Below are 14,244 nucleotides of genomic sequence, written 5' to 3' on the forward strand. Positions count from 1 at the left end.
GTTCATTAGGTGAAAGGACTTGAACAATGGAATCAAAGGGAGCAGATTATATGAGTTTCACCACTGAGGGGTTGTAATTAAAACTGCAATGTTGGGGGCTGGAGAGATGGCTCAACTGTTAAGACCACTGACTGCTATTCCAGGGGTCCTGAGTTCAATTCCCGGAATCCACATGGTGACTCACAATGATCTATAATGGGATCCCATGTCCTATGTCTGACGACTGCTATAGTGTACTCATATACATTAAATAAATCTTGAAAAGTAAATAAATAAATAAATAAATAAATAAATAAATAAATAAATAAATAAAACTGTGTTGTTACATAAAACAAGCAAAGAAGTGCAGGCTGACAGGAACTGGATGTAGATCTGTCCTGAGAGACACAGCCAGAACACAGCAAATACAGAGGCGAATGCCAGCAGCAAACCACTGAACTAAGAATGGGATCCCTGTTGAAGGAATCAGGGAAAGGACTGAAAGAGCTTGAAGGGGCTCGAGACCACATATGAACAACAATGGTAACCAACCAGAGCTTCCAGGGACTAAGCCACTACCCAAAGACTATACATGGACTGACCCTGGGCTCCAACTGCATAGGTAGCAATGAATAGCCTAGTAAGAACACCAGTGGAAGGGGAAGCCCTTGGTCCTGCCAAGACTGAACCCCCAGTGAATGTGATTGTTGGAGGGAGGGTGGTAATGGGGGGAGGATGGGGAGGGGAACACCCATATAGAACGGAAGGGGGAGGGGCTAGGGGGATGTTGGCCTGGAAACCGGGAAAGGTAATAACAATTGAAATGTAAATAAGAAATACCCAATTTAATAAAGATCTCCATAAAGAAAAAAAAAAAACTCTGAAATCTGACTTGACTGGCACTGTAAGTCCCTCCACACACGCCCCAAACCTAGTCTGTTTGTAGAGGGTTAGCTTATAGTTCAGAATCAGGGCTGGGATGCCCCCGAGTTTAGGCATTTTGTTCCGTGAGATTGAAAAAAGGAAATTGTATAAAAAGAGAGGGATAGCTTAATTGATGCTAGACAACCCTAAGGAATGACATATTTACTATGTTTTACATATATCTTACTACCTCATTTGATTGTCTCCAGTCACTCACTTTTACATGTGAACAGGAAAGACCTGTAGAATGTATTTCAAACTCACTTAATGAAAGTAAAAAAAAAATAATAAAATAAAGACTCAACAGCCATCAGAGAAAAACCGTTAGTGTAAATAAAAGGCTGCCTTAGCTTCTACAGCGTAAACTAAGCATTTTAAAACTCACCAAGAGAGGGGCTGGATTATTTTCCTTTCTTTTCTAATACTCTGACAGTGTACATTTATCATGGTGATAGTAACATTCAAATAAATCAGGTCGGGAAGAGTGCCATAGTGTCAATCACGAAGTTTTCGGGAAAGCTTTCTGCAATCGCATGGGGCAGAGGAAACATGATCTTGCTTCTGGGGTGGCAAACAGCCCACCACTGTTAGATTGCTGAAGCGCCCTGACCTGCATCCTGTTAAATGTAACTCAATCAGCTTCACGTCAGTAGAAGGGTTTTTATTTTCATCCCGACATGCCAGTCCGAAAGCATGCTAAAGCTTTCGCTTGGATAAAGCTTCAACATGATTATTCTTATAAAATAATTAGCGACATTGGAGCCCCTCTCTGATAGACTCCGTTTAGAGAGAGGTGAGAGCAGTTTTCTCATCTACTAAATTCACATTTGAAACGCTGTGTTTTTAAAAAGAAACAATGGGTTGGATTCGAAAACTTCATGATTTTTTTTTCCTAAACTATATTTGATCCTGTTACCAACTGCCAGTATTTTTAGAAAGCCTTGCTATGAACTGTTCTTAGGCATAAAAATTACCATTTTATTCAGAAAGCAATAAACGTGCCCATACATTGTGCCATTTTTAAGAATTACCATAATTAAAACATTAATGAAAAAGTGAACAACTCAACGTGCATTACTCTATAAATCACAATATCCATATCACTGATCCTATGACTTAAAGTGACATTCTGTGGTAAACGGATAACATTATGGTAAACATTGTCTCATAATTCTGTCCCATGCATTGACACAGAACACTGAAGGAAATGCAGAAGGGCTCCTGTTGAAGCTATTAGAGTACAAATTCCTCCAGGATGAAAAATTAACTTATTTACCAGCCAATCAGGACTCCCTTGAGTTTCAGAAGCAGCATGAAACAAAACACGGTGAACAGTGAAAACACTACAGAGAGCTATTGACCTGAGATGTAATGACATAAAATACAAGTAGTAGCAGGAGATATCCCCTTAATAATTGTACAGGTGTGTCACCCACTGACCCTAACTTTTCTGTTTCCTCAAGTTAAGTATGGCACTTATCTGGGAAAATAATTTCCCCTGAAACAGAAATAAGACTAGCTCACGAGGCTTGGACCTCAGGTTGTTAAGACCCAATCACACATTGAGGATTTAGCCAGTACTAGTGAGGGTCTTCTAGTAGTTTAAGGCTTGACTTGGCAAAAGAGACACCACTCTCTTCTACACTGCACAAGCTGTGAAAGGTGGAGGATCTCACATTCACATCTGGCCAAGGGAGTCACCAGCAATTCGTTAAGTGGTGAAATGTTATTCTCCTTCAAACTGCAGCTGCCTGCAGTTGCAAGGTAATTAACAAAGGCAACCTCATGCTTGCTGGTCTAGATCACAGTTTCTGCATTCATGTATCCCTCCATACTCTTCCCCTTATAATTTGTGTCATCTTATCCTTTGTGGTCAAATACATTGTTCACGATATGCAAATTTCTTTGCATTTAATACTCTAAAATACCTCAGTCAAAGAACATGGTTTTAAGACCGTAAAGTTAACAGCAGCCAAGATCTCCCTCATTTCAATACACTGTCTGGTACCCACTGCAGTCATTTTTAAGAATTGTTCTGTTAAAGGCCATTTTAGAGCCATGCATTTTCTTCCCAATCTCTATATGGACCCCTTGCCCCATGTTCAGCTCTGTCCGTAGGATATGACTGCAGTCAGACTGCACCTTGTCTGCAAGAGAAAACTACATAGTGATGCCGGCATCACGGTTGTACTTACATTTGGTTATGGGACGGTAAACCATGCCAGGAAGCGAAATAAGAAAGAGCGGGTCTGAGACCTGGAGACTTACTTGGTGGGTACACATATGGAAATCTGGCCTCAGCATGCAGAACTCTCTTCCGGGCCTACATGACCTGTGGTCGTGTTTCCTTATGTGGGGAGTGTGGCACGTGTTCCAGGACAGGAATTTGCCAGGAAGCGGGAGAGCCACCTGTCTCAGCTGTGTACCCACCAAGTCTCCAGGTCTCAGACTGGCTCTACCTCATGAAGCTTCCTGGCATCAGTTCTTAGGCCCTGATCTCATTCTCAGCCAGCGGTGACTAGATGTCCAAGAGTCTGAGGATCACCATGGCCCTGTCCTTGTTGCAAGTCCAGGTACCTCACAACATTCGTTCGTGACTTCTCTGTGCAGTCCTCCAGCTCCGGCTGGGGGCCCAGAAGTCAGGGAATACCAGTTCCTGCTTTCTCATATCTCAGAATGTGCTTTTCGCCCCCTGGAGCAGTGTCTTGTGGCTACCACGTTTAGCTCGGCCCATTCAGTTTTACATATATTTCTCTACCTTTTTTTCATTTGGGATTGAAACAGGTTTCACGGTATCATTGAATTTACAGTGATTAGTGTAGAAGTCAATGAGATGTTACCAAAATATATATATATATATATATATATATAAATATATATATATATATATATATCAGATACATAAAACGTATATAAATAAGTTTTTTAAATGTTACTAATCACTATGATATACTATGGAATTACAAAAATATAGTTAATTATTATGTGCCTTGTCTCAGAGTTATTGCTATTTTGGTAAGAACATTTTATATGCATTATCCAAATACTTTTCAACATTCAATATATTAATAACTGTAATCACCATTTGGTACAAAACTGTCAAATAAGGCAAATGTCTTACCTGTGGAAATTTAAGCAATCAGAATTATGTCCATTACTTCAATGACAGAGAGTGAGAGACTTGGTCCGAAATAAGATGTCTTCATCAAAACCATTCCCTTCGAACCGAGGAACTATGCAAAAGGAAGAGAAGGTGGAGATCTTGTAAGAGCCAGAGGGGGTGGATAACAGCAAGGAAGTTGTCTTCTAGGCACAATAGGATTGGCTCTTGTGAACACTAACAGGCTGGCAGCATTCACAGAACCTATACATGTTCAAGTCAGACAGTCCTAGTGCCGAGAGGAAGAAGGGCCCCGCCCTCAACATAGAAGCTTGCAAAGGAAAATCAGTTTTCTCCCAGAATTTCACTAAGGCAGGTTACATGCACAGCAGGAGAAGGTCAACTCAAAATGATATTTTGGTGATTTTCATACTGCTTTTTGAGACATTATTTTCTTACCAGTCCTTTGCTTGTATATTATGGTTTCTGATTTTGTTTGTTTCTTTTCCAAACATGTATGTGTGCACATGTTTGTGTGTGTGTGTGTGTGTGTATTTTTCTTGTGCTTTTACTTTGTTGTAATTGTTTGTTTATTTGTTTGTTTTTATATTTTCTTTGTTTTCTAAAAAGCTAGAGAAAGGAGGCCTGGGGTTAGATGTGTGAGCAGGTAGAGAGGACCAAGGAGGAATCGGGAAAGCCTAAATCTGAAAAGAATATATGATATGGAAAAATGTTTACTAAAAGAGAAAAGAAATTCTCATCATTTAAAGTCATAAGTATGGAGGTAAACTAATATTTTCCTTCTGCCAATCTGCATGTTACATTTGTTTACTAGCAAAGCTTTAGTTGAGATAACATAATAAAAATTGTGCATTATACAATTGTGTATAATACAATTAGGTCTTATAGATATTTTGTGCCAAAGGAGAATTCTAAAATTCAGTTAGAAATCGCTGTTTTTTAAGTCCCTAAGCCTCTTACATCATGTATAAATTTTATGAAAACAATCAAGTAAATAACAGTTTCATCAAAGTCCCAAACTCACACCTTTCCAACCGGGATCTGTCACTCAAGGAGATAAACAGCTATAGACTGAACGCTGCTCTCTCTCTGAAAGAGCAGTGGAAGAAAATGAAGTCCTATCAATCAATTTTTGTTTCCCGGGGTTTAATTTTATGGATGCACACTAAAGAAAGATGGGAAATTGAAATTTTTTAACAAATCCTTGTGCGTATAAAACACCACTGTCAACTAATAAACAAGGCGTTTTCTAATGTCTCTCATAAACTGGCAGCTGCTGCTGCTGTAGCTAAAACAGTGACAGGAACGTGGGTTATGACTCTGCCCCATAGCAAAAAAAAAAAAAAAAAAAAAAAAAAAAAAAGAAAAGAAAAAAGAAAGAAAGGAGGAGGCCTGGGCCAGGCCAGAGGGTACTTTACATTGGAGGCAATATGCAATAGGGAGATAGTAAAGAATTGGCATAGCCTTTCTTTTTTACCTATTGCAATTTGGGGAAGTTTGTGATCCTGGAAAGTCGACTGCATGCTAGTTTTGGAATTATTGTTACAAGACAGTTGGTTTTGCCATTATAGCACACTCTCCTTCCTGTGGAGGTTTGAATCTTCCTAGGAGTTTCTGCTCCCTGTCATTATCAATCTCAAGCTAATGAAAAGCATTTTAATCACCCAGTCCCTGCACATAGAGTGTAGCAGACTAACATGGGAGGTGTAACATTGTTGTGCAGAGGTTAACAGAGAAACTCTTTGCATCTCCTTTGCATGAGTCAGATGGGAAGTAATTCTTTGTGCAGCCTTGCCAGCTTCTACACTTTGTATATTTAGTGTAGACCTATTTATTTATTTATTCAGTGAGCATGTGTGTAATGTGCCTCTTGGAAGCAAAAAACGTGAATAACTTCATATCCTGAAACTCTTGGGGGCCAACCTGCTCTTGTCATTTAGATTCTGCAGATGCTGCCCTTTTTTCCAGCTCACTGCTGAGCCTCTGCTAATCACTATTAACAATGGGATTTTTGTCTCACTTGAAAATGTTCCTGTTCCCTTTCCATTGAGGTGGAGACTGTCAGTAAAACCCACCACTAACAGGTATTTGCAGTATCTGGTTGATTAGGGAACTCATTTAGGAGATGATCTAGCAAAGAAGCCAGGGTGGGGGTGGGGATAGCGGTGGGGGTGGAGATAGGGGGTGGGGGTGGGGTTGTGACAAGCCTGAGCAGGAATTGAAATGGTGAAAAGATGTGCCACTTTCAAACATTTGTGAAATGCTAATACATGATGGAGTGATATGATAAAATGAAAGAGACCATGGAAATGAAAACAGGTTTTCTAAAATAATTTTTTAAAAAAAGAAAAAAACAGAACAAACAATCAAAACATCTTCCTAAGACTAGTTTAGACATTTTGGGCAATTTAGACACAAACTGTAACTTCAGCTTATTTTTCTAGCCACTTCTTTCTTCCCCACTCTGACATACTAACTAAGCTAACGAAGGCCACCTGCTAGTTCCACTAAACAAATTCTCAAGGAGAGAGATGGTCACCAGTACACATTTTTTTCCCCTGTGACTTTTTTTTTTGGACAGCTTTAATTATCTGGGTTTTTCTTACGATATACAGTAACAGTATAACTCTTTGGTCAGTTTCTCATTCCCTTCTGCATTGATTTAATATTTATTATTACAGTTCATTTGCAAAATGAGCACTTTTTCACTGTGTTGCAAGTCTAATACAGAGCTGAGACAAGCTTATTTTACCATGTCTGTATTCCCAGGGCATTAGGGGGAAGGGAGGAGTTAATGCCTCTGTAGAGACTGAATTCCCTTTCCTTTTACCAATTCCTTCTTTCCACTCATGCTTCCACAGATATTGTTTATGCTAAAAGCATTCATAAGGGTCAGATTATGCAAAGTGTAACTTAATTTCAAAGACATTGCTTTTAACCTGCCACCCTTGGGTTCCCATCCCTGACTACAGTAATCCTTAAGTAATGAGCATTTTTGAACAGAGCATATATCAAATATTTAGTTTGGAAAGCATCTCAATTAATAGGATATTTTCTGATCTTCTAAAGCATTTTTTCCACCTACATTAATTATCTTTAGAGAAAAAAGTTCAAATGCCCAGTTCCAGAAAAACATTTATTAAAAACAAATTTCAACATGGAATGGGGAAGGTTGGCTTTAACTCTGGCATTTACGACAATGTTAATGATCACAAGATTCTCAATAACTAATGAAGCAGCCTTTTGAAAAAAAAATAACAGGAAATAACAGATGCTATTTTTTTAAAAAAATATAACCTGATCAAAAACATCTTAATAAAAGAAGTAAAAAAAAAATCATGTTTTGTTGTCTTTTTAGTCTTGTTAGAAAATCTGATTAATAAACTTTTTAAATATTCCCTAGTTAAGTAATTTTCTTTAAAGAGGTCACTAATTTCTAATAGTGATCACGTGTGGGAGGAAATGCTATAATTACAATGAAATGAGACTGTAAGTGCGCCTGTCCCATCAAGTCTACCCTGAGTAGATTTCCACACTAGATCATTGCAATGCATTCAAAACATGCTCAGTCATTGCAGTCTTTTATTGACAAATGCAACAAATGTCTTTGCTCAGGAAAATGCAAGGCATTTATACCCTAGGAAAGTAAGTGTGTTGTGGTGTGGTGTGGTGTGGTATGTGTCTGTCGTGTGTATGAGTGTTGTGCATGTTTGTGTGTGTTGGGTATGTGTGTTTTGTGTGTGTGTGAGTGTGTGTGTGTGTGTGTGTGTGTATGTGTGTGTGTGTGTGTGAGAGGGGGGGAGAGGGAGAGAGACTCTAATTTGTGAAGGAGGGAGTTTGAGTGGGTACACATGTGCGTGGAAGTTGCCTGGTAAAGGCCATCCCTGACATTATTCTTTATTTGCTCCCACCTTATTTTTTGAGACCAGGATCCCTCCCTGAGTCTAGACCTCATTGACTGACCAGACTGCCCGGCCAGTGAACTCCAGGGATCCACCTCTTGCAACAGTTATAGATAGATACATGCCACCATGGTGTGCTTTAAGAGGCGCTAAGGATTTGAACTCAAGTCTGCATGCTTTCACAGCAGGTAATTTACCCATTGAACCATGCCCCCCAGCCTTAAATTTGGGTGTAAAGAACAGAGGTTTTTGTCCTTTCCAATTATTTTATAATTTATAAAAATTATTTTATAATTTGTAAGTGGGCTCTTCAAAGTAAACCCATTTATTTTACCCAAGGCAAAAACCATCTCCACACAAAAAGAAGTATTTTAACAAGTAACTTCTGAAGCTGAGTCTTTACTGGGAAAAATAAATAAATAAAAGTTCCCTAACTTGTTGTAAAGTTAGAAGTACAGTTTCTCTGGAAAATCAAGTACAACACCCAGAAAATTCTGCATAACCTATCACAGTGTGAAATGGGCGAGTTCTCCAAAACAAGCACAGGGACATCTTCCTAGGAAGCTTGTGATCCCTCTCCAGTGGCAGCACTTGCATCTGAAAACGTGGAAGGTTAGAAGTATCAGGAACTCAGTTGCTAAGAGGCTTAATTGTGGTATGAGACATAGGCTGGGAAGTGGAGTGTTACTGAAAATAGGATGCTTTTGAGTGAAACAGTATTTTCCTGTACTTTAAGAGTCAGTATTCAAAGATCAAGATGCTACTTCTGGCTTTGAGGTGTGGCAGTAAAGAGGGAAAACTCAGCATTTTTAGTGGCACGTCCAGCAGGTTTAATCAAGCCATGCCTTAGGCTACAGGTTCTTTGAGTGAATGGTAACAGCTGAAGGAGTGGATCAAAATCCGAATTGTTTGCCGTCCCTGCAGCTAAGTCCTGTGTTTTCACAAACTCTTCAGCAGGTACTCTGCAGCCTCACTTCTATTTCAGCTAAGAAAGGGCTTAAACTTAATCCCTCTCTCTTTCTCTCTCTCTCTCTCTCTCTCTCTCTCTCTCTCTCTCTCTCTCTCTCTCTCTCTCTCCCTCCCCCCCCCCTCTCTCTGCTGTGTGTAAAGCTGTAAAGTTAGGAAACAATTTTAGTTAATCTTGCTAAAGTCAGGTGAGGTAACAGCAGGTGCCTAGGACCCAAAGGCCTTTATGTTGGCCCCGAAATTAATTGCATCAAAGTTATAAGAATAGGGGTGTTTATAAATATGAACATAGTCATGTATCTGATTACAGTATTAACTTTAGTATAAATTATTTATTATGCACAATTCAGTAATGCTCTCCTTTCTTATTGTTCAGTTTCAAGATAACATGTCCCTCCTCTAGAATCAATCTGAGCTTTGCCCATTGAAATTTACTATCAGTTTCTGCAGAACATATGAAAATTTCAACGATTAGACTTTTTAACAGGCAAAATAGATACACAATTTTATCCTGCTCCGTGTTGAGAGAAATAAACTTACTCCCCTGCGTCACACAAGAAACATGTTAGAGATATCTTAATGCAGTTAGAAATAAATTAAATAGAAAGGCGAAATGCTTCAAAGTGATAATGGTGGTGTTTAGTTGGGATAATTCGCTATTGGAATTCTCTCGATAATCCAAAGTGGGGCCTGAATTCCTTTGCAGGATGAGTGTCTATAAAGGCAAGCAAACACGTCCCTTGTCTTTTGTAGTCTTAATCCCTTGCCTAAAGCGTGAAAAGTGGTCAGGATAACAAGGGTGGAATCAGTAAAATCAACATGATTTTGGAGTTTATATTCTTAACAATACTAACTGATCAATAGGCTTTCAGGAACTGACAAATACAATAAGATCTGCTTGACAAATCAATCTGGTGTAGTAGGCTCTGTCTTCCCCTCCCCCTCCTCTCTTAAATCCTCCTCTCTCTACATTCACACAGAGGTCAGGGGAAGAATGCTGTTGGTATACAGACAGTTGGGAAGTTTTCATGGCAATGCTTAGATAACTTTTATGAGGACTTTCAAAAGGTGTTTGTGTTTTGACTGTGAAGGGAGACCTGTCCTTTCTGCCAAGAAACGTTCAGATCATCAAACAGGAGTTCTCTTCCGGATTTCAAGTGTTTAGAGGCGGTTGTAGAAAACAGAATACAGAATACAGAGAAGATTACAGGAAATGTAGAGGGTGTTCTCTTCTAGCTTTTATACAAGTCTTTCCCAAATCCCATAATACTACTAGATGTCAAGGGGTCTTGAAGGAAACGTAAAAGAGCAAATTTAGACCCCACAGACAGCATGCCTATATGGCAGAGAATTAATGAGGTCCAACTCGGCTCGGAATACATGATTGTGCCCCACAGAGAAGTGAGTCACCCCTCACCAGTTCATGAAGACAGAAGAACACACTTTTCTTTTTAATTCTGGTCCTTGACACTCAGCAGGGACTTTTGTGAACTTTGTCGTCTTCCTCTGCCCTTGAAGCCAGCACTAGGGAAGTGGATCTAATTAATAAGAGGTGGTGCTCTGCAGTCAGCCACCGCTTTCCAGAAGCTGCACCACCACCACCGGCACTTTTAAATTTGGAGTATCCTTTCGCGAATCCCCTGTTGTAATTTATAATTCTCAGTGGACCTATATTTGTCTTGAACTGATCGTTTATATAGGCTTTCCAAGGAATTTCTTCACTACACTTGTTGTACAGCGGGGGGAAGGGGGTGGCTGAACCCAAGGGGGTTTGCGTGGAGGCGGGAATAATCTCTAAGGGGGCTTTAAAACCTTCCGTGGTTAAAGTTACACTGGTGCGAGGATACACACACACACACACACACACACACACACACACACACACACACACACACTCACTCACACACACACACACACTGCACAAGTTCAGCGAGGCTGTGTAATGAGCATGGACTGTAAATTCTGTAGGTAGCCAAATTCGATTTAAAAAAAAAAAAATCACAATTGCTCCCCCCAAATGGCTATAAAACAACGCTTGCCTCAGGAGGTAAATTTATAGCCCCATGCCTCTCCCAGGCACGCCGGAGGGTTCTGCTCCCAGCTCTAATCTCTGCGAGATGTTTTTTGCATGTGTTGTGTGACAAGAGGAAAGGGGAGTGGGTTGAGCTCGCTCCTCTCCCATTGTCAGCGCGTCTAGTGAGTGTTGGGAAAACCTGTCCGCGGGATCCTGTGTCATCTCTCCCTGCTTGTGCACAGGAAAAGTCCGCGCTGCTCAAGGCTGCTCGCTCCCCCTCTCTCTCCTCTCTCTCTTTCTCTGTTTCCCTTTCATTCTGCTTCCTCGGAGCCGAATGAAGCAGGGAGAGCGAGCAGGATTAGAGTCAGCCACCGGCTATCAGCGGAGCGGAGATAAAAGGAACTGCTTCTTAAGCGCCACTGCCGCAGCCCTTGTTAATTTTTTTCTTCTTTCCACACAACAGTTGTGCCTCATTATCCGGTGCCTGGCTCGATTTTTTTTTTTTTTTCTTTCTTTTTCTTTTTTGAGGGTTTGAAGTTTCTGTGATTCCGTGACTGTTACAGAAGAAGAGACGTTAGTGTTGCCATGAGGTCTTGATTGTCTGCATTTATGAATGAAACTGACCTAAATCACCTGTTACCTCCAGTTTCCAGATTGTTTGAACTTCTCTGGCCGCACAATACAGGAAGGAAGGCTGCTGCAGCTCAGGGACCTCCAGCGTCTGCAGCATGGGCTGGTTCACTGGGATTGCCTGTCTTTTCTGGGGTATATTACTTACAGCAAGAGCAAACTATGCAAACGGAAAGAACAATGTGCCAAGACTGAAATTATCGTACAAAGGTAAAGCTCTCCTTTTATTTTATCCGGCTATCTTTGTAATGCCTCCTTCTTTCTTTCCTTGAACTCCCAACGCTAACCATCAAAGCTTTAGTTTAACCTGGGAAACCTGTGTCATTTGGTGAAAATTTCCGTGGGAATTTAAATACTTTCCCTTAAACAACAACAAAAAAAGCACGTCTTCTGTTTGATATGTGACAACTTAAATGCAAACAAAGAACATTTAATCACAGTGAGCTAGCTGTGTGCTTGCTCCGTGCATGCTGATCTGGGTACCTTCTGATCATTCTTGTGTGCCGTTCATTCTTCTCACTTTTCGTCTATTAAAATATTCTTAAATGACTCCTAATGCTTAAGAATGCCGTCTTTATAGAAATCCATGCCTTACCTAGCATAACCATTGCAAAGAACAGTATCTTCTTAGTTGTAGGCACTAAATGGTTAATCGTCATCATGAATATTCAGTTTGTTCCAATCTGACACTCAGATGCTTAACATAAGCAGTAGATCATGGTTCGCCAAGAGAATATAAACTGGGGAGAACAGGCTAGTTTTTCCACACTGTGTTATGATGGCGAAAAGACTGTGTTTCCCTAATTGGTGTAAAACTAGCCTTTGAAATAAAATGCTATTTAATTCCATATGTAGTTAAGAGAGAATTCAAGGGATGATATTCTCTGGTGACACAGCTAGTTTCATGAACTTCTTTTAAGTGCAAATTTATAAAAGAGAACCCTGTGAGGTTATATGATACTTTCTGTTACAGATTTTTGTGTGTGTGTGTGTGTGTGTGTGTGTGTGTGTGTGTCTTTTCAGATGACAATTTTAAAGAAAATATTTGCCTGGATAAATTTCAAAGACTGATGTGTAAAGTAATGGTAAAACAATTCCTAAAGTGTGTGTGTGTGTGTGTGTGTGTGTGTGTGTGTGTGTGTGTGTGTACAAAACTTTTAGTGACAGAGGTTATCTCTCTAACTCATATCTTATTAAATGGAGTTTAAGATTAAACCGTTTTAACTCTTATAGTTTAACTCCCCAAGGTGCTGATTTCCTATGATTCTCGGATTTCTTGAGTGGGGGTGGGGCACTGAGTAGTTTCCACCTCTGCTACATATTCAGATTACAAGATCCATGAAGAGCATTGGCTAATTCTAGACACACACACTTCCTTTATATACATGAAGTTTCAGAGAAAATGGATTTCTAATTTTCTCATGATACAGGACAACTTTTTCTGGGTTCTTTAGTGTGAATAGGGATATCAATTAAGAAAGAGGCATAATTTTCACACCCTGCATGAGAAAATTAAACACCTATTAATGTGTGTATTTGGATTCAACTTAGGATAGAATATGGTGACTTGGAAAATTATTTTTAGTATAATATTTCATTGAGCACCTAACAGCATATAGATTTAATACAAAATAAGCAGTTAGATTATTACATGGTATTGAAAAATCATTGTATACATTAACTATTTCATTAAGTGTCTACTGTGTTTCTATATAACTATATTGAAATTAGCTACATATCATATAAAATAATGTACATTTTTATTGGTCTATGATTTGTATCATGGAGAAGACACCATCAAGCTATCTATAGATTGCTAGTTTATCTTATTCAAGCTTATACTTCTTGTAAGTTTCACGTTCAACTTTGATCTTTAAAAATGTGATTCTCAGGTTTGGGTCTCTAAGATGTCATATGGCTACATGCTACAATTTGGTATTAGCAAATTTGCGATAATAAAATATATTTTAAGAATCTAATAGTCTTAGAAAGAGTTTTCTAATTGTTGACAAAAATGTAAGATAAGATTAAAATTCACTATATTTTCCTATTTTGTGAAATTTTCATTTTCTTGCCAGTAATTACAGTCAGTCAGAGGGGAGGCACCTGTAATGTCTACCCATTCAAACCATGTAGATAGTGTTGAATTGCAACTGCTCTTTTTATGGACATAGGTTTAAAGCCGTCTGATGATGAGGGCTGTATACATTATCAGGAGATATATGTGCAACACTGTCTCTGTAAGTCTCACAGGTTTTCCCTATGGCAGGATTTTTGGGCTTTCCTTTAAATTTATATGTTCCTCGGAGCTCTATAAGGACTCTATTGATAGACCAAGAGCTTGGCAGTTTGATAAAATACATTGCAAAGTGGACAACAGCAAAAAATAAGAGGCAGGGTTCCAGCAGACTTCTTCTGTCATTACGTTGGCGTGTCTTTACCTTTTTGTCTCTTCACGCACACGCTTGTTTCGCCAAAGCACACGCCTGATAATCAGTTGTCAAGAATTTGCTTCTAACAGTGAGAGAGATTTTCTTTTTAAATCTGCTTCTTTTTTTTCCCTGACTTAATTAGATGTCAAACACAGTTAAAATATCCACTGCATCACTTTTAAAAATATTGCGACATGCCTCATGAAGAGTTAAATCCCTGCCAACCTTAATTTCCCATGGTCACTTGTCTTCAAAGATCCACCATTAACTCTGTCA

At 39.3% G+C, this 14,244-nt stretch overlaps 1 protein-coding gene across 1 annotated transcript in view; it reads left to right on the plus strand.

The window, feature by feature from the left end:
* Positions 1-10,766: 10,766 nt before the first annotated feature.
* The window catches only part of Sema3a (semaphorin 3A), a 198,104-nt gene continuing 194,626 nt past the window's right edge, over positions 10,767-14,244 (plus strand). The window contains exons 1-2 of the mRNA XM_032907051.1: positions 10,767-10,856; positions 11,553-11,746. Coding sequence (XP_032762942.1) covers positions 11,635-11,746 — 112 coding nt within the window. The 5' untranslated portion in view covers positions 10,767-10,856; positions 11,553-11,634. The remainder of the gene's footprint in view (positions 10,857-11,552; positions 11,747-14,244) is intronic.

The sequence above is a fragment of the Rattus rattus genome, chromosome 6 (assembly GCF_011064425.1).
Source record: "Rattus rattus isolate New Zealand chromosome 6, Rrattus_CSIRO_v1, whole genome shotgun sequence".
In the NCBI taxonomy this organism is placed as follows: domain Eukaryota; kingdom Metazoa; phylum Chordata; class Mammalia; order Rodentia; family Muridae; genus Rattus; species Rattus rattus.